General features: G+C 40.8%; 1 protein-coding gene across 6 annotated transcripts in view; it reads right to left on the reverse strand.

Annotated features, from left to right (window-relative positions):
• rerea (arginine-glutamic acid dipeptide (RE) repeats a) overlaps nucleotides 1–21,366 on the reverse strand; it is a 122,758-nt gene that overhangs the window by 14,524 nt on the left and 86,868 nt on the right. For 4 of the 6 annotated variants that reach the window (XM_061057663.1, XM_061057662.1, XM_061057664.1 and 1 more), the window contains 6 exons: nucleotides 19,885–19,989; nucleotides 15,254–15,302; nucleotides 14,318–14,442; nucleotides 12,709–12,808; nucleotides 11,949–12,047; nucleotides 3,959–4,039 (listed from right to left, as the gene is read on the reverse strand). In XM_061057663.1, coding sequence (XP_060913646.1) covers nucleotides 3,959–4,039; nucleotides 11,949–12,047; nucleotides 12,709–12,808; nucleotides 14,318–14,442; nucleotides 15,254–15,302; nucleotides 19,885–19,989 — 559 coding nt within the window. Of the gene's footprint in view, nucleotides 1–3,958; nucleotides 4,040–11,948; nucleotides 12,048–12,708; nucleotides 12,809–14,317; nucleotides 14,443–15,253; nucleotides 15,303–17,747; nucleotides 18,046–19,884; nucleotides 19,990–21,366 lie in introns of those variants that run through there. The other 2 variants (XM_061057666.1, XM_061057665.1) reach the window with 2 other exon arrangements.

The following is a 21,366-nucleotide window of genomic DNA, read 5'->3' on the forward strand; positions in this document are numbered from 1 at the left end:
AAACAAGGCAGCATTTTCAAAATGGGACATACAGCTCAGGTCTGCCATATGCCCTGAAAGTTACAACAAGCTTTAAGGTCACAGTGACTTTTGTTCCCTGTACTGCTCCATCAACTGCAAGATAAGATATTGAGAATTTTTTATATTTCATCATCCCTTCTACTTTGTCACCTTGCTCGGAACATTTGCAGTCACTTGATTGACTTGTGACATCAATACAAGCCATCTACAAACTGTAGATAACTCTTCACCTTTCTGTCATTTCCATATCTATGGCAAACAGTAACCAGTAGCATAAAATGTCTCCATGGATCAGTTTAACTCCCTTTTTTTAAACTACCTGTAGGGTTGGGCGGACAGCTAACGTACAGAACTATAACAGCTCACTTTATCACTAAAAACATTATATTTATAAATCCATGGACATAGACCAGTTTGAAAATGTTCAATTTCTAAATTATCTTCATGTTTTATAAACTAGTTAACTATGTTGATGACAAATCTAATGCATGGTTATATAAAAGTATGACGTCGTGAGAGGATAAAAAACAGGATGCAAAAATAAAGCCTACTGTTTGATAAACACACACACATACTCTAAGCTTTTTCTCTATGCTAGTGAATTGTTACAAAGTACCTTATTGATTTGATTCAATGATAGCTGCTCTGTGTTCTTGTGACACATTTTTATGATCAATAAAACATAAACCCCTGACATAAAAGCCAAGAATAAATCAATGTCTTTTGTATTTTCATGCTGTTTCTAATCTCTTACATAGAATATCAAGACACAAGGGCGCAAGTGGCCTAATGGTTAGTGTGTGCTGCCCATGTACGGAGGCTGTGGTCCCCGGAGAGGACGGCCCGGGTTCGGAGCCAAACCTGTGGCTCCTTTCCCGCATGTCGTTCCCCACTCTCTCTCCCCGGTTTCTGACTCTGTCCACTATCCTGTCTCTAAATAAAGGCATAAAAAGCCCAAAAATAAATCCCCAGTTCTTATTTTCACATTAATAACGAACTAACATTTTATGTGCATGTTCACTGCTGCACTTTCCTCCAATGCTGGAATGATTGAGGCTCAGCCGTGCGTGGATTTAGGTCAAACTTTCTAATTTGACTCATTTACAACTCCATTTCTCTGATGGCTGTACGGTAAACAGAGCTGCAGCTGATACTGATCAGTTCAGAGAGTAATGTCTGTTGATTTCCTCTTAATCCAAATTTTCTGATCAAAAAAATATCCGTTCATTATCTGCAATTCAGCAAATGTAGTTGTTGAAACACTGGAAGCTCATATTCCATGACGTCCTCTCTGGAGTGAAGGAAATGGTGGCAGAAAAGCCAGCTGCAGACGGTCAGATGACACACCCTCTTCCTCCTCTGGGCCTTTATGTGACATTATATAAAACATTCCTGAGTGCTAGTCAGGCCTGGTGTGTTTACACAGCGCTGGGTGCTTACCCTTGGCACTGGCTGTTTTTTGAGCCATGTTAGCGCTTCAGGCTCAGTGTGGCTAATGGGGGCAAGCAGGAGGAACAGTGAGGGGGGGGACACACACACTGTACTGGACCTCTGGATGTGAGCCTGAAGACTTTATATTCTGCTCTCTGCACTTAATGATAGTAGTCTGTGTCTCATGGCATGAACACTCATTTCTGCAGCATGCTTGTTTTTTTTCACAAGTATCGAAGAATACTCAAATATGGGCCAGGGACCGCCTATTCCAAGACCTCAAATACTTCCAGATATTGCTGTGTTTATGTTTCAGAAAGTAAAAAAAGAAATGGACTTCTCCTTGAGGTATTTACTGGCACTCACTCAGATCACTCACATAACAAAAAGCAAATTCATGTGTGCGACAACTCCAGCTTTTCAGTCTCTATGTTGAGCTAATGCACCTTATTACCCCGTCTCCTTTGCTTGCATGCTACACTCCCCTTCCTCTCCCAGTTATTTTCTCCTCTATTCATATGTTTAAAGGGCAGTTTATTTTCCATTTGCAGGGGAAATATTAATCCGTCTCTGCTCTGTGGTGGTGGCAGGCCTGGATCCTGAAGGAGGTCTATTACCTCTCCTGCCAAGCAGACTCCCCCTCCAGGTTGAATTACATTAATACCTCCTTTATAGCCAATCAACTGGACTACTCGTATATTTCAAAACCAGTAAAAATTATTGAAGAAAACCTCTGTGCGGAAACGGTATTCATACTCTTTAATCTCTTATTCAAGAGGTTCAAATTGGTTTTGGAGGCATAAAAAATGAAGCACAAAGGAGGCGACACTAAAGAGTTCCTGAGTTAAAAAAAATATGACATGATGTGTGTGTATGTGTGTTAATCGGGTTGGTGCTTAAGAAGTCGGCTGACATATCCTTAGCTCAGAGCAGACAAGGAAATTAAGTGGTGGGATGCCTGACAAACACCTTTGATTTTCCTTTGATGTCTGTGTCAGCGCTGCACGGGCAAACTTCCAGAAGGAGCAGCCTCACAGAGAGAGAGAGGTCTGCTCTGCTTCAGATATTTTAACCCATATAGAAGAATTATCTCACAGCTAAGGCCAAGGTGAGGAGGACTTTGAGTTAAAGTGTACAAGTTGAACATGCTCTCTTTTACTGACAATTATAGTCAATTTAAATCAAGTACTTCTTCTGCAGAGATATGAGAAAAAGACTGCGTTAAAACACCTCAGGAGGTTTAACACAAAGTGGATATCCTGGTTTATGTTCAGTGATCACATCTAAATAAGGTTAACTGATGATAATCATTGTTAGGCCTGTAATCATCCAACATTACAGGTCACACACACACACAACTGTTAAGTGCCGACATGTGTGCAAAATAACAATCAAATATACGGTAATGAAGGAAAAATCTGACAAGAGGAACCTGTACACAACACAAGTACCAGCGACTTTAAAACACACAAGTCCAATGCAAAAAAACAGCTCATACTAAAATGTAATCCTGATCAAGTTAAAAGGCACAATAATCTGTGTTGCAAATATTAACAGAGTTGAGTTCACTTCAGCCAAGTTCAAAGTACAAACCTGGATCCTACTTTCACTCTCAAGTTAAGTACAAGACGTTTTTTAAACCGGACAGCTAAGAAGTCCAACTGAAGAATATTTTCTGATGCTGTTCGAGGTTTGTTAGCACCGGTAGTGTTAGCAGGCAACATATTCCAGCTAGCAGTGAAGAAAGAAAAACTTACTGGTAAATAAAAAATACTAAATGTATTTATGTATAAAAATCTCTTATTCATATATTTAAAAATTTGTAATTTGCCCCCTTTATTTATTTTTAAAGAATGTGCACTGCAATCTCAGTGTCTCATTTGTCTTTATGATTCCACTTTAAATAACCAGCAAGACACTGAACATCATTCTGTGTCCTTAACAGAAAAACTATTAAAAGATTTAAGGCTCCAATCTTAACTCGATTTATAATCCTCTTGGAGAACATTAAACTGTAATTTATTGGTTAACTTGGTAAAATAGTGAGAAGAAAAATCTCCAGTGCGGCTGTAAACATATAAACAATCATCAGACCGGAGTTGTGATATGAACATGTTGGCTCACTTCACATCTAGACATGTTTACTAGTAAGTAAGAGGCTGCTAATTAATGTTCAGAATGTCACTTGTAATGTTTCAATATCTGTCTGTGAAGTATGTTGAGTCTTTTCTTCTCTCAGGTAGAATGTTTTGAAGCCTTGTAACAGTCTGACAATACTGCAGCACAGCTGTTGTCAGGCAGCAGTAAACATATCAATAAGGCCCTCGGTTTAGAAAGTACCATGCTGTAACAACACACTAAAAACGTTTTACTGCTCAAGCTTCCTTTAGTTACAAGCTAACCACATGTAGCTCGTTTTATATGTTGCAGATCCGTAAACAAATGACACACACACACACACACAAACACACACAGAGAAAAAAGTTGAAGAAACAAATCCTCTTACCGTTTCTTTGTTGGGCAGCAGCTCTTTCCGGATCCTGAAGAAGTTTTTGCCGAACTGTCTCAACCCTTTAATGAAGCGCTTCTGCAATTTTTTACAGTAGAAAAAAGGGAGAGAGAGAGAGGGGGACAGAGAGAGAGAGAGAGAGAGAGAGAAAAAAAGAGCAGTTACTCTCTGTGTAGTCAGCTTTACAGCGACCGCATAAAGTAACAGGCTAACACCACGACAACAAAAAAGAAACACTGTTTTCCTTTCGCTAGTCTGTGGTTGAAGAGATTTGATGTGTATCTAGAAACCTCTGTAGTTGTTTAAGCTCAGGAGAAAACAGCCGTCTCAGGGTGAAACGAGAGAGGAAATGAAGTAAAGCGGAGGGAGATTAAAATAGTATTTTAATCTTCTGAATAAATACAGTTTGAAAAAAATACTTTTTAAATATACACAAAAGTAAACCTTAAGAACAAGTTGTGATCACACATTAGAAAAGTTTGAAGTAATAAGCTAAACTTCAGAGTTGAAGAGAATGAAATTGCCTCCCTGCGTACGGTTGACAGTTTCTATTTTTGTCTGGACGTTCCATGAATTTTGAAAGTATCCAAAATGTCAAATTGTAAATGTGATGACAAATATACCCTCACATGAGCGTATGGCGTGGAATAGAACCAAAACAGAAAATGCTATACTTCAAAACATTTCATTTAATCAGACATGAAAACTAACTGTGAGCACACCACCTCGCATCTGAGAGCACAAAAACAACAACAGAAACAAATAAATATCAAAAAGCTGAACAACCTGAATTTATTTCTTCTCCTTTAAGAGCCACAGACCCCCGAGCCGTAAAAAGCGGAGGCTGAAAACATTCATAACCAGCGGAGCAGACAACCAACAGATTTACTTTCTTGTTCCAGAGGCGAGCCCCGTTCCTCAGTGATCTCAGCCAAGCGTTTCCCCCAAAGTAACTCCAGCGAAAAGGGGGGAAAAGTCCTTAAAATCTCTACATCCAGCCACAGGTTAAGGAGAAATTAGAAGACAAATCCACCACGACTCGGACGCTACACTGCTTTTTCCCCTCGTTTTTTTTACAAGCACGAAATAGCTTGTCACTCTCTGCTCTTCCACTACAAAGGGGAAGGCTTTACATGTGATCTTTCTGCAAGAGAGCCTCTGGTTTGCAGCAGCTTGGAAAACCTGGAGTGGAGTCCTGAGCCTCCCGCTAGTGTCGGGGCACAGCGCTCATTTCAGCCTGATCTCAGTCCTATAATGCTGCATGAGCAGGATTCATGTCTTTCCTCCCACACAGGACAAAAACAGGGACTGTTTTTCACAACAACCACAAGAAATCTCATGATTTCATTGATACAGGAACTAAAGCAGTCCTTAAAATGTACTTAGAGATTTGGTCCAGCACACACTCAGAGGCACAAACTCAGGGAGGCAGGCTGATACCATTTGTGTGAAGAAAGGTCTTGGACATGGAAGGAGACAAGTGAAAAGGAAAGCCAGACATGGAGTCACTCCTGCGTGTCAGGGGTTCATTTTCCAGGCCATGTACAGAACATTATGTAACCACAGATTGTTTACATACCCAGCTTTAGTGGGGAACAAAGACAAAACTTACTGAAGTGGAGCAGCCAGCTGCAAAACAAAACCATCTCTAAAGAGAGAAAATTACAGGAAAGGAAAAGAAAGACCTGAGTGACTGTTTATCTCTATTATTCAGACAAACTCCATAGTTTGAAGTTTAAGAGTTTAATTGTGTAATTGTGAGGAACAAAATGTCAAAAGTACAAGTCTAAGATAAACCAGACTAAATAATCAACACATGAAGCCGGATCAAAAGCTGACTGTAAACAAGCTGACAGCCCAACACTATATCCCGTCCCGACTGTGACATGAGACAGCAGTTCATTTGCATTAATCACACTGAAGGTGTAGCGGCTGATTAGCCAGTAGATGGAGCCGTCTCCATCACAAGATGTTCCCCCACATCCGACACTTGTCTCCAACCACTGGAGAGGTTAAGAGGATATTACCATTTGGACTGTCAGTCAAACGTCCACAGAGCGACAAGAAACCAGAGGAATGCCAGCGCAGAGACTCAAAGGATCAACATTTCATGATATGTTTGACAGGCGATGACAAAACTAGACCCATACTCATCGGGGGTGTTCTCCTAATAATGTTTGTGGGAAAAATCAAGCCATCAATTATTGGCAAATTTAACAAATAATGTATGACTAAAGTCACAGCTGATCGTGTCTTGGAGATAAAGTGCCTTTACACTGCTTTCCCATTTCCTGAAACACAGGTCACAAGGCTGCAGGGGAATTGACACAGAATGATAATAAGTAAAGAAAACTCTTTACTTTACATTCTTACTTTACAAAAACAAACAAACAGACAGAGGGTGATTTTGCTGAAGAGTTGTGAATCTTTAAAGGAGAAGAGTGACGATGAGATTTTCTTTTCCTCACAGTGATTAGAGGACAAACCAATAATTCAACCTGCCCATGCATCCTGTGCGTCTGTCTTAATTATGTCACCATAATTATGTTCCCCTACTGTACTATTTACACAGTCTGTCTGTACGTCTCCATAGAGCTGTGCACGCTCTTTCTCTCTTGAACCCCCTCCGTTCCGTTTTCTTTCTCTGGCTGGCTCCCTCCTCCTCCTCCCTCTCTTCACGTCGGCTCCAGTTTAAGGCTCCATTTCAGCTGCCTGGGCTCACTGCGCTCCAGCCCAGCTAATAAATCATCCGCCAATCTGCTCCCTGAATCGCTCTTCCCCTGCTCCTATTGCTCTAGCCCCGCGTTGCTAGGCGACACAGCGGCAGAGGAGGGGCTGAGAGAGCCCGAGCGAGCAAGCGAGCAAAAGGAGGAGGGGGGAAACAAGCTGGGTGGAAGTGCTACCAAATAGCCATTTGCTGTGCAGAAACAACAGGCTTCTCTCTCTGAGTGTGTTCCAGAGAGCTGGCGCTTTTAAACCCCGCCCCGAGTTTCCCCTCTGAGGTCAACAGAGAGCTATTGTGAGGTTGCAGAGGAGACATATAAAGAGAGGAGGAGAACGAGCAAAAACTATTCAGAGGCTATTGTTGTGTGTGCGCACTTCCTGCTTGAGAGTTGATTGTTGGGAGTTGTTAGACGGGTTAAGATGGTGCAGACATATGCACAAAGATGGTATCATGATGACAAACAGAGCGTGGACTCACATCATTTCTGCCAAATGTCATCCCATGAAAACACTGACGCAAGACCGGCCAACAGCAAACAAAGCCACTCTCACTCAATATGGAGTCATTATACTTGACTGGCTGTTAAAAGTTGACCTTTCAAAGCTCACTGTGTACAAACCCAAAGGGGCAGAGGACAGTCAGCCGGACAGCCAAAACCAAAGGCTAACAACACTGCTGTCTGTTGTGAGATATCAGCCAATAATACGGTTAGCCATGGAGCGCAGAGAGGAAATCACAACATGAGAAAAGAAGAGAGGTGAAGAGCGCAATGACAGGCACCAGACTTCCCACATCCTCTTTACGCTGACATCAGAAAGCTGTGTTCAGATATGCTAAAATGTATGTAGGCCTTACAGAAGGTTTATGCTGTGATTGGAGATCTACTTAAAAAACATCTACGCTCAAAAAAACTGCAAAGAAGCAAAAGACTTTGACAGCCAAAATGTACTGTTTGTATTAACCCAATAAAACTTAAGATATTCTGCCAACTTTTAGCAGGATAAGTAAAATCCTCTATTTCCTTTAGCTTGGACTGACACAAAAGGTGACAGGAAATTCCAGCACACACCCATCCTGCCAGCTCTTTAGTTACTAAACAACCCTAAAAAGCATTGCTGGCACTGTACCGTGGAGGTAATAAATTGTACTGTTGACACTAAACCTTTGGTGGAGCAAACAGAGCTCCCTCTGCAGACGAGGGCGGCAAATGTAAAGCTTGTCTGACTTAAAAATAATGTGCAGCCTCCAGCAGCAGATGCACGGTGGCATGTTGTGTCTCTGGTCTGTAGGTGTGTGTTCAACTGCTGGTGGGGCCGCTACTCTCATCTCTCCCTCATCCCCCCCCTCTCTGCTCAGGGCTGTCAGTGCCTGCTCCAGTCATCCATCAGCTGAAGACATAGCCGGAGATAAGACGCGGCACAGTGCAGATGGCCGAGGAATAGACCTGCCGCCCCGCAGCAGTCATAGATCAGCCTCTGTGTTTCTGACACAGTGACACACAGCACAGCTGCTTCTGATTGTTTATATAGCACCTCCTGTTGGCCAATACATTATTAGCAACACTTATTCACATCAGGAATGAAAGGAGCTTCGTTTAAAAGAGACAGTTTCATTCAATCTTCCAAAAATGGAAGAAGTCTGCAGGTGTAAAAGAATCCCTTACATGATATACTGAAACACTGACTTAACATTAGGCGTTTTATTGAGACCTGGTGTGTCTAAATCAATAACTGTAGAAAATAAATCAATTCTATGAAACCTCCTGAGATTGATGAAGGCAAACTATTGTGTATGTTTGCTTTAGTAATATCAATGCTCCCCAGGCAGGATGTGACTTTAAGATGAAGAATAAACATGAAGCATAAGATGTCTTTAATATAAATCAGATTTAAAATCATTTAGTAAAAACAATAAGAATGTTGATAATATGTAGTCTTTAAGGTGAAATCTTTTGATTTCTATTATTCAAAAAGATTTTGGAAATAATTCATGAATGATGAGGTCTGTCATGACATTTGTATATTGTTAGAACAACACATCTTATGTTTCATGTTTTATGAAAGGCTTGAACCTCAATGTGTTTATACTGCTGAGTTCAGTGTGTTCTATTATTTCCAATGCTGTCAGTCCAACTCATAATTGAACACAAAATAAATATTAAATTAACAAAATTTGACTTGGATGCAAAACTTTTTTCCATAAAGAAAAAGAAATAAATATTTTTTATCATCAGCAGTGGACAGCTATAGCCAGAGATTCAGTCTCCAAATAACTATTATTCATTTAATCACAATATAACAAAAGACTCTGATTCAGATTTTAAAAGCAGTTTTGTTTCCACTGTTGGAGATCACATATATCACATGTTGATATCACATCAGCTGAATGTAGTGTCATGTTCAAGTGTTTCTTTAAATAGGAGAGCCGGTCTGTACTGTAACATCATTGATGTTGTAGTTTAATAATACCAGATCAGTTGAGAAACATTTCACGCCGACAGAAAGAGAGAACCTGTGTTCTCTTCAACTGAATTGCATTTTGTTCCTGGTTTAAGAGTGTTTTTGTTTTTCTGATGAGTCTCATCAGAAAAACAAAAATTGAACAATATTGAACAATAAAAAGGATGTGAGGAGAGTTGTGTGCAGGCAGGGAGCATTGATTGGGCTGCTGATAAAAACACATGAAGCAGCCGTGTAGAGGGATTGTCTTTTTCAGTTTGACTGCAGAAGAAAAACAAAGAGGGCTATTCTATGTCTGTTTGTGCAGAAAGTTTCACCCACCCACTAAAACATTTAGTTAGTTATTCAAATTCTTCCTTATTTTCCAAATCTCAACTGACTACTTTAGTAAACAACAACAACAACAATAACAACACTGCTGTGCATCAGTTGCACTCCTCTAAGCTAAAGAAACAGCCTACAAATGATGACGGTGGCAATCGTGTTATCCTTCAGTGTGATGTGTGAAATTATAAAAAAATTAATTCTAATTCTAGAATTAGAGAGCTGAGAGAGGATGATGTGCTATGTGGCAGCAGCTGCAGGTACAGAGAAGCGAGAGCTGGGGTGGTATGGGGGCTGCAAGAGAAGTCAGAGGGGGAAGGGGAGGGTGACAAGTGACCATTCAGACAGGCTGATTCTGTCACTCCAGCAGCCCCCCCACTGTCACTTTTATTCACGTCTCTGAAAGAATGCAGGGGTGGGGTTGAAAAAAAGAGAGCAGGCAGGAATAATGAAGCTGGGACTGGAGGGGACGTTATGGTGGAGCAAGATGAGAAGGAACAGGCTGATAAATAAATAAAGAGCAGCAGGGGCTGATTTCTCGGAGTGCATCAAGGTTGGAGCTACATTTACACCTGTCCCTTAAGGCTGCGGGGCGGAAAAGGTACAACTGGCGATCACATCACTGGGATACGTGTCCCTGGTTGGCCAGAGATGGGTAGAAAGTGTTTCTGTTGGGCAGGTGGAGGACAAACTGCCCCCTGAACATCTCGACCAGCGGACACAAAACACACTCGATACTGAACAAAAAACAGTGTGTTCAGGACTCCTCCACTTCTCTTACATAAAGCTGTCTGAACATGATGAAACTGCTCTGATAAAATGTGGATGGAGAGACTTTGATGCATGGGAGAGCATAAACTAAATGTTCAAAGGATCAAATTGCATCAGTCACGTAATTACTATCAAAGTATGTTAACTCTGAAGTAGATCCATTATTTAAGAAAATTCATCTACAGTGTTTTTAATCAACATGTGTTGAGTCTTAATCTGAGGCAATATAACAGAGGAATTTTGTATTTATTGTCCCTGTCATGATGTTTATGGAGTTTTGTATTTATTAATGAAATCATGCAGAGAGCTTGTCTAAGACCACTTCAAACCAGCCAGTATTGGATTATTGCTGATATGAGTAACAACAAGTGGCTGTGCAGAAATGCAAAACTTATTAAGAGGTAATTTAGAAACAGTGATCCCATAAAATACAAACGTTGGTATCTGAATTGGACTTTAAAGTCCAGTATGGGTGATTCTTTTGTTCTGGTATCATAAGCAGATTTCTTAGAGGACAGGCTGTGCTTCTCCTTCTCTCAGTATGTGCCACTGATTTAAAAAAAATACTCTGATTATGTCCATCTTTACTGCAGAGATAAACAACACTATGATACTTTTTTCTGTGATTAAAAAAAGAAAAATATGAATTACTGAAGGGATTGATTACTTCCAGTACAAACAGCACATAGTGCTCCTATGACATGCACCAATAAAGCCTCCAGTCCACACACCTCCCCCCTGCTCTGACTGTGATCATTTAAACGCCCCAGCAAACATGCATGAAGGCAAACTCATAGTTGGTCCACAAAAGGAAGGCAGACTTCATGTGCAGTGTTTCACTGTGGTCCTGTTGCAGGCTCTGGTTTTATACAAACATGCACAGCCAATCTTGTTCAATTCCAAAATAAATAATTTGCTTCTCTCATACTGGATTTGATCTGCCGGATTCAAAGCTGGACAAAAGGCTGCCACGAGCTTTAGAATTAGCAAAACAAAATCAAAGTGGGAAAAGAATGATTCACCCAGGAGGAGGAGAAAATAACAGAAGAAATCAAGAGGTAGAGGCTTGTGTTTCTCTAATATCTACAGTCATACAAGGCAGAACATATCCAAACATCAAGCTCAGCGTGTCATAAAGCATCAAAGCAGAAGCTGCAGCTCTCACTCGCTCTGACATGGTGCTATCCAGCACTCTCATTTTCTTCCTCCCCTGCTCATGATGGGGTGTTTGATTGGGGGAGAAGGGCTGCCATTTTCTCCTTCCAGCCCTTCAACAGCTGCATAGAAATTCACATCTAAATTCAAATGGAGGCTAACATTACGAGCCCTCCATCGTTTCCCCTTTCCAGACTTCCATGCTGAAGATTTATTCTGTGGCTGATAAACAGGATGCAGCTGCTCTTGGGCCTTGGAGGAGCTGGAAACTGGTGATTTTTTTTCTTTTACTGATGTCTACTGAGACTGAGCCAACGGCCTTGTTTTAAATCTCTCAATAGCTCCCTCTAAAGACACAAAGCAGGCTCTGACAGAAAGCAGCGACTAATACCAGAAACACAAAGACCCATCAAAGAAAATAGAGTACCTTCAAATAACAGGAAATTAATTTGCTGTTTATGCCAAATTAAGACCTGAACCTTTGAAATCCTTATTTTTCAAGCACAATATCTGTGTTTATACATTTTAAAGTTAAAAAGCACTATTGTCTTACCACTTCATCTTCAGACCAGCACTTCTCTATCAGTTTGGGGACAGGCTTCTTCACCAGACGCTGGAGAGCTTTTCCTGCATCATAGCTGCTCTCGTGAAGCTGAGGACAATGACAAATACATGAGCATTCTCTACAACTTTCTGTACATTTTGACTCATTTTATTCAGCTGATTTCTTTAATAATCAAAGAGAACCAGGGAAGACTGAAGCTGTTACTTCAGATCTAAGAGCATCAGATGAATCTTTGCACTCAAAGATCTATCAACGCATATGGAAATAAACAACACGTTGACAAGGCAATTGCTGTGCGGCTTAAGGCTCCGTGTCACATTCAAATTGGGGAATCAGGCAGCGCTGGAGCTCCTCGGCTGAGGATAAACAAGCATCGCTCATTGGAATTGCAAATGTAGATGAAGGTCGAGAGACAATGACCTGCCCGCTATGTTAATTTTCCACTTTATAGAGTCAGAATATAAATGCCCTGTTTATGATGATTCTAATCTCTTTCTTGTGCTTGATTCCTCAGTATTCATTACCATTGTGACAGACAAATCTCTCATTACACCTAATGTGTTGTAAGCCTCTGATGCTGGGTTTACCACAGGGGGCTGCTCTGCTGGCTCAGGGGCTTTATCATTGCCCATCAAAGTAGAGCTGCGTTATAGCTTACACAATACAGTGAAACTCCAGCAATCCATTTAAAAAAAAGAAGTGAAAACTGGCATGCTTGATTTTCAAGACTTGTTGCATGATTACTCACAGTGTTAAGTGCGTTTAATGTAGTGTCATCTCTAGAGGCTGCTAGACACCCGTCTTCTGTTGAGCCTCCGTCACACATCCCTGCAAATGCAGCCATGCTCCTGTGGATACAGCGTGTAGAAAGTTAACACTCAAAGAGACACATCCTGTTAGAGAGCTGTTACATTGATAATTAACCTATTCCACTTTCAATGTTTTTTTTATCTTCTATTACAGTTTAGTACATGTTTTCCCCTATATTTACTTAAATTGGTTGTTGATAAGAATTTCACATTTGTCTTTTTCCATGTACACATGTTAAAACTATTGTTTGCAATAAAACATGACTCCTGCCATAAAGGGGCAACCTTAGAAAAAGAATCAAATAGAACAGACTCAGGGAGAGCAGCCAAAAAAAAGTGTCCTTCATGAACATGGTATTGAGATTCTACTGGTAATTTATAAAAAAACAAAACAAGGTTAGATATTATGACATTCAGGCTATACTACAAGTTGTTTTCAAGTTGAATAATTGTAATCTTCTAAATGATAAATATACAGATTTTTAAGGTAAAAGTATATTGGATGATTGAAGTTTAGGGATAATTGTTTTGTCAAAATAATCTAATAACATCACCCTCAGTTCCAGGGTACTGGGGATTTCTCATTCAGTTTAGATGTAATAGATATATTAGTTATTTTTTTTTACAACGCTGTGTTCCAACAATGTGATTAAAAACATGTTTCATGTTCTGTGTAGGTTCTTGTTCCAGAAAGAAAAAGTTCTTCCAATGTTTTCTCTGATCAGTAGTTTGGAATTAATAGTGTAATAGTGCAGAAGTATAAACATGAATGAAACACTGGTAGGCATGAAAACAAATGTGATGGCTAAATATAGACTTTGATGGAAAAACTGCGTCACAGCGACAGGTTGTGATTAATTACAGAGTCCCCTGACTCCAATAAAGTACAGTAAATAGACATAACACAGTTAACCTGTATACACACATCTCTTTAACTAGTCTCATTCAGACTGCCAGTTCAAGCTGCATTTTTTACATTTCACCTTAATATGAAAAAAATATGAATATCACCGAGGTGTAGTGGGGGAACATACTGATCCCATCTCTGTGCCACCATTAGTCAGTAACAGAGGCGTTACAGGGACGAGAAAGACTCGGCTGAGCCAGCGATGGAGAACAGCGCTGTGCCTGTTTGCAAGTCTGAGTGTGTGTTTATAAATAGCTCCCCCTGTTGGTTTACATGTCGTGCTTCAGCAACGCCATAAGACAATGTGAGATCACAGACACGTATAATAAGCAGTTGACGTGGAATCAATATGAAAGTAAATAGATGTAATGACAGTGGAAGCTTTGTTCTGGGGTAATCCTATGACACAACATCTGATGAAGTACAACAATATTAGGCAGCATTTAAATTTAAACTACTTTGAGGATTACAAAATAACCTTAGGTTCAGAAAGAGGTTAACGTTGAAAGTTGTAACTGTCCTGTAGATGTTAGTCTTACATGTATCTACCTTTAACCTCATCAGTAATACTTGTCCTTGAACTTGTTTGGTTAAACTTGGAGCCACGACTGCTCTGACCTCCTTCAACTCTCAAGTCTCACCTTGCGGCTCTGAGGTACATGAGAAGATCACAGTCGTTGACCCCTGGCATCCAGACCAGCTCCTCATTCTCGGTAATGGCCTGGCCACCAGGAGAGGGGAAAGGCTGCAGCTCTGGGAGCTTGGCCTAATTAGGTGGAAGGGAAAAGGAGAGAGGCAGATGGTGTCAGACTACAAATAGCATACAAGCTAAAAGAAAATATGACCCATCAACCCGCTGTCATCGACTATCCCGGGTGGTGGCAGAGGGGAATGGGGGACAAGTTACAGTCACAACGATTCTATATCTTAACACAACACTGTCCTGTAATACTTAAATGATTTTCTCTCCGTTCAGTACTTCAGATGTACAAGGTTTAGTGTGCGGCATGTTCAGATACTCCAAAATTTGGTTGGATAAATTTAAAGCTCAAGAAACTTAAGAGTAAGTGTACACAGTTATTACAAAAAGCTCCAGCAAAGTTTCACAATGAGGCGGGACTAACCACTACAGTAATGGATGCAAACTCAATGCAAACTTCTAAACACATTTCTGAGTGAACAATTCGACAAGTCCTTCATTTAACCCGGGTTTACAAAATAAGTGCTATAATACTGATAAAACTACAGCAGTTTTCTTTTTATTTACTTTTATTTGAAAAGAAAACAACCCGCAATTTAAAATCAATCTGTCAGAGAAATGCATGGCTGAAAATAAATGACTAGCTTGTTATTAGCAACTCTCTTGTGGGAGGATTGCGGTATAGCAAGATATTATAATACTGACACATCTGGATTTTATTATCTGAAAAGACGAGTGATATAATAAATCAAGCCTCCTCTAAGGTAAGATAAAAAATGTTTTTTTCTTTTGTTTTCTGTTTTTTAAACCTTCTCCAACATGAACAAAATCTCACAAGTCACCTGCTGGGTGATATGTGTTTCCTACTATGACTTACTTGGTGACTAGGTCCCACTCGGATTTCCCCTTGTGTGCTGTTTAATCGCCTGAGAAGAGACAAAGAGAGAAGATTGAAACAAAATATTTACTGGCATTTCAACACTAGCTGAAAGAAATCTGATGCTTGTGTGTCTGTTGCTAAAGAAGTCTAAAAACTACAAAGTTACAACTGGGTAACACAATCAAATGTAGCTTTGAAGCAGAAGAGAAAGAAATTGTCAGAAAACTAACAAACTGTGTCCTGAGCATGATCAACTACAAAGAGACAGCAAAGTGACTCTACATAGATTTTTTAAGTCACATGTTACAAATACTTAAGTGTGTTTATTTTTGTCAAAGCAAAATGAAAGAAGATTCTTTGTTGACTGCTCCTGCACAGCAGAGCACATTTGCAGGCCTGATGTTGTGGATGAAGCAATAAAACAGAATCCTCTAAAAGAGAAGGGGGGGTTCTGGATGTGCAGGGTGAGTGCCTCTGAAACGGCTGCCGGTGCAAATGTGGGTAGTCATAGCAACTGCAATTTAATAATAGTGTTCCGAATCTCCAGCTGCAGCGGATTAAAGAAAATGACAAGATGTTCCTTTTGAAAAGCCTTTCCCTTCGTTGCCTAGGTAACAGCGCCGATTTTTTATAGAGCCGAGCGCAGGGCGGCCCAGAATCTGTCAGCGTGATTTGCACCCGGAGAAGCTCGCACTCCATCACGCAGACCTGGAGGTAACCTGAGAGGCTGCAGCCCTCTGGTCTCTTTACAGCTCCTCCAACCACAAAACCACTCTGACGGGTACATATTAAACCCTCTCTCCCATTCTTAAAAAAAAAACCCTCCTCTCAGACAGCACAAAGTAATCCAGGATGCTCTGAACTATGGCTGACAGAGGCGCTGGCACAGGCCGATATCAGCACCGGCCAAAACTGAATTTCAGCTGCAGAAAATGACCCCAGACCTGCCATGAGTGCTGCTACTCCAAAACATGTAGAAACACTTTGTTTCATTTGGTTGCAAACATCCTCAGCAGATATGACAAAACTACAGAAAAAATATCAGAGCTTGGCAGAAAACAAGATAAATAGTGATGATTAATATTAATAATGATGGTTTCTAATTAGTTATCATTTTATTTTAAGATTTCATAATGATTTCATAATGCTTAAACCTTCAATATAAGCTGTTTTTGCAAAATTGTTTGCCTAAAAGGTTAGTGAATATGAGCGGTGTATACGATCTTAAATGCTGAATGGCTGCTGCGAAAGTTGCACTAACGTGTTCCTGACAATGTGCAGCCGTCCAGGTCTGCTGTGGTTTTGGCAGGAGGCTGTAAGGATGACAAATGAGCACCAGCGCACCCGTATAGCAGTGGTGTCTAAAGACAGCCATGTTTTGCTCAGGCAAATCTTGAGAGCAGACTTTCAGATGGGTTGCTGCTCTGGTCCTGAGAGAGGAGGAAGAATACAGAAGTACTGCAGCAATAAATTCTAGATTAAGACGGCAGGTATACATGAGCATACAGAACAAGCACAGTACTTAGAAGCATGTGGTCAAGTTTGTAGTATTACTTATAAACCAGTAAATTATACATATTTATACCTTTTGTTCATAATTCAGTAGAAAAAAGTGTCTAGTTAAGATAAGAAAACATACTAGAAGCATCAAAGTGATCAGTATTAATTCTGATAACTTGTAATAATAAGCTGGACAAAGCCTGTTGCTGAGAACATTAAACAATGTAAGCCATGCCCAGTTGTTTCACAAAACAAGTTCAGATCTAACTCAGAATTAGCACACAATCTTGTCAAATAATTACAGGCTTACTCATTAAACCCAGACAACAACGTGACAGCCTGGTCAACTTTGTGTATGGGCAATCAAGGATAAGCCCGCCCCTCCATCAATTTCAGCCAATCACGGCGCGAGTCTGTGGCACACTGACATAATTGCAGCACAGCAAAAACAAACCCCACTGCGTGGTATGTAGGCTAGGTGCCGTGACGAGCAGCGTGTGCACATCATAACCGGTCGCAGAGCCGGTATTGCTTTTGTGTGCGCTCCATACGCCATGTCATCCCGATTGTAAACAGGATCTGCAAAATGGAGCCAGGGCAGTCTCTTCAGTTCTTTAAAGCACACAAAAGTCAGCTTAATGCTCGCGGACACATCGCAGTTTGTATCCGACATGACTGCATGGAATAACATGATAATAAACGTGTATGAAAACGGTATTTACACTACAGAGGCGCAAACGCGTAGCGGTGTGGGCTCTGCAGGGAAAGCATGCATGTTCTCTTCTGCAGCTCCCGACACAATGTGCACACTCGCTTTCTTGCTCTCTGACAAAAATGCAGCCAGTACACATTAATGACAGCTACGCGGACAGATTGCAAACATCACACAGTTCTGTCAGACAGCTGGAAAGCGACCCTTGAGAATAAAACGAGCCGCGCCAAGCGCGATATCGGCAAGAGAAGGCACGACAATAAATGATCGCAGACCTACCTCCGGGGACTGAACAAATCGTCCATTTCTGACATCGAGCCCTTATGTTAAGGTGCTGACACTGTGTGTGTAATGCTCGTAGGAAATAACTCCCCTCTCCCACCTATTTCTAGGTGCTCAAAATGGAGAAGCACGCATTCGCTCCGGAGAGGTGTTCACTGAGCTTGTGCTGTGACCTCAGACTGCACGTAGCAGCGTCTGCTCTGTGGACACTACTGAGCATGTGCTGCGACCTCACAGAAGCGCACACACAGGGGCACACAGACACGCTTGCAGGATACGGAATTCATCTCTTCTCGTATGTCTGCGCCATAATAAACAGCAGCGAAATTGCAAGGCTGCAGACACCCCGCTCAGAATACCAAAGAGGAGGAAGGGAGGGAGGGAGGGAGGGAGGGGGAGAGACTGAAGAGGGCCGTTAAGGAGGAGGTTCCCTACCAACAACACTAAGTGCCAATAACAAGGACAGCTGCCAATGCAACACGTGAAAAGCCCAAGACATCAACAGAAGATAATAACACGGAGGGTCTCCCAATTTAATTGTGCAACTAAGATAATCATATGCAATAAACGAACCAACACATCCTTCAAGCTGCAGTTTCCATTTGAGTCAAAGTGTGGGACAACAGTAAATAACACAGTACAAACTAAAGCTGAATGTTGAAATATTCAGATTAGTTGAAACCAAACTTTTGTCTTGATAAGTCTACTGTAGTAAAACACAAACTCAAATACATGTTAATACAGCAGTTATAAGCAACCATGTTATATTACTGGATGGAGTGCATGAGAGCTGATACAGATTAGAACTGCATGCAGCCTTTGACTATGTATCCTTTCACTGAAGCTTTTTAAATTGCAGTGGATTAGGGGTACAGCATGTCTTTATCTAGATCAATCAATCACACACATCACTAAAGCATTCTCTCTTTCACATCATTAGTAACAACCTAAGCGTTACTTCATGTTGAATATCTACTGTTAAAAAAGTTTATCCATAAACCACATCCATACGTTTTATGTTGATTTTCCACAGTGCTCTTATTATTTTAACTTTAAAGATCACTCATCCAAACTTGTAATTTACACACATCATCAGAATCCAACAAAAATCATAAATCAATGGGGGATGTTTCAGGCTCATTCACAATAATTACACCACCTTCTCTGTGCACTGCTCACACTGACAGCAGTTACCAGTAGAAAGCATCATTAGGCACAACACTGTGAAACCTAAGCCAGAAAAAAAACTATGAAATGCATGAATATAAATGATGTTCGCTTATCACAGGTAAAACAGGAACAAAAAAGATTAGACAAAATGTTTCCCTCAATACTTAGTTGTCTTAACTGGGTGAAAGTGTGATTTTGCCTGTTGTTGTAATCATACTTGGGCTTTTGGGTAAGTGTTAGGACATTATTCAAAAAAGCTCATCTTGTCTTCATAATTCTACCTACACTGTTATTCTGGATATAATGTTTTACTGTGATTGAATTGAAATACCCATCGCTTTAATCTGTAGCTGAAAGTATTATTGCATTAACTGATGACTCAAATATACTGTACATTTTGTAATTATGCCAATTATATTTTGTTAAGCTAATGTTGGGGATACAATTGTTATTCTTTTTTTTTTTAGTTGGTTTCATTCAGATAGGACGCTAGGTAGAGAAGGAAATCGGGTCAAAGAGTGGAGAATGACATGGGAATGGAGCCTCAGGTCGGACTTGAACCCGGGCCGCTTGCTTAGAGGACTTTAGCCTCCTTACATGGGAAACCAACTGCTACCCTTGGGTCATTATTTAAGTAAAAATATGATAATAATGAACAATGCCAAGTCGTACCCTCTCAATTCATGTTTTTCTTTCTCTTGTGATTATGTTGCATAGTGTGTGTTTGTGTGTGTGTGTTTTAGACATTTGGTTAGGAAAAAAAACACCACTTTGGGTTTAAAGTACTAAGTAAGTAATTTCTGACATTTTCTCTACAAAACTTTATTGATTAAGTACTAATTGTACTAATATTTCAATTAAAAGTGTGTCAGTTTTGTGTTGACTGGACCAAGCATTTCTGACCCTTGGCAGGATTATAAAGGGTACAGAACCTGTGGAATTGAGTGGACAGAGAGCTCCTCACCTGGTCTCGGGGTTATATCCAAGGATATAGAAAAAGGAGTCGATGCGGGCTTTGAACTCCCTGGCAGCAAAAATGTCGGAGAAATGGGAAATGTTGCATTTCCCCCTGTGAGAGAGAAGACAGGCTTTGTTAGACCACAACAAGTACATGACAAAGTGATGCCCTAGCAGGAGCAGACAAAGGCCTAATTAGACACTCTCGGGGTGCTCGTCTGTCGGAGGTGACAAATTCAGCTGCAGGTATCTTGTGCCTGTCGGTGCCTGCTGACTTTGCGACAGACATCAGGCTCTAGCTGTTGAAACCTGTAAACACCAGCTGAACATGTCAGCGATGCCATAACCTGAAGTGTAGGAGACAGATGTATAGAGATCTAGAGGAGGAATTCAACCTGTGTGTTTCCCTACCCATACATCACCCCCCCCAGTGAGCCGAGAGGGCCGCGTCTCTGACCACATCTTGATATCATTTCCTGTTTCTAGCATCCTGGTGTCTGACTCTATCAAAATAACAGACATCACAGGCGTTTGGAGCTAAGCTGCCATGCAGAGAAGCTGTATCTTCCTCCTCCTGAAAAGATTATAGAGCGATGAGGAGGGCTGTTTTCGGGGAGCAGCGGCATTACAGCATCCCGCTGGAATTCTCTCCCGTTTATCTTAAGCCTGGAGAAGAAGTCAAATCAAAGGGTGCTCTGTGCTGCTAATTTGCCCTGAAATCAGTGGTTTCTGAGAGACGTGGCTTTGGCTTCCCGCCGCTCTGCTGCTCACAGATGGTTTTGTTTAAAGAAAAGGGGGAGTGGGAAAGGTGGGAGGGGTGGTCAGACAGAACTGAAGGAAGAGTCAGACACAGGAAACACAGAATGAACTCATAATATCTGATTTCACACCAAGAAAATGATTAAGCCCGTAGAACTCCTCGTGACATGAAGCACAGAAAGCATGAGTGGCCTCGTAATTACTCCAGAGGCTGATGTTGTGACAGATGTGTGTACAGGGGAGTCAACACACGGCCAATTCAGTTTGTGTTTTCAAAGAAGACAGCATGAGACATGTTTAACTTGTAGATTTGTATCTTTACACATCTAATCTATTTCTACTGCAGCTGTTACAGCAGCAACACACATTACATGTTAATCTGTACAAAAATGTTTAATACAAAAAACTGAACAGATGTGTGATTTCTTTAGAGTTGGTTCATAGACAACTAGTTAGAAACACACCAGTAATGAAGAGTGATCACAGTGATGCAACTCTGCAGAAAAAAAGAGTAACATCAGGATAAAAAAAGTATTGTGTCTAAAATGTCGATACTTTTCTGTCATTGTGAGGTAAGGGGACTTTTCTACAAGCCACTTACCGGTACTTTTTTTCGGTATTTTATGTAGAACGCTAACATGTATTTGACAAATGTCAGTCTGCTTTAATTCCATGATACATACTAATATTAAAGTTACGTGTCTTTTTGTTGTCACTTGTATCTGGATCA

This window comes from Labrus mixtus, chromosome 15 (genome assembly GCF_963584025.1).
Source record: "Labrus mixtus chromosome 15, fLabMix1.1, whole genome shotgun sequence".
NCBI lineage: Eukaryota > Metazoa > Chordata > Actinopteri > Labriformes > Labridae > Labrus > Labrus mixtus.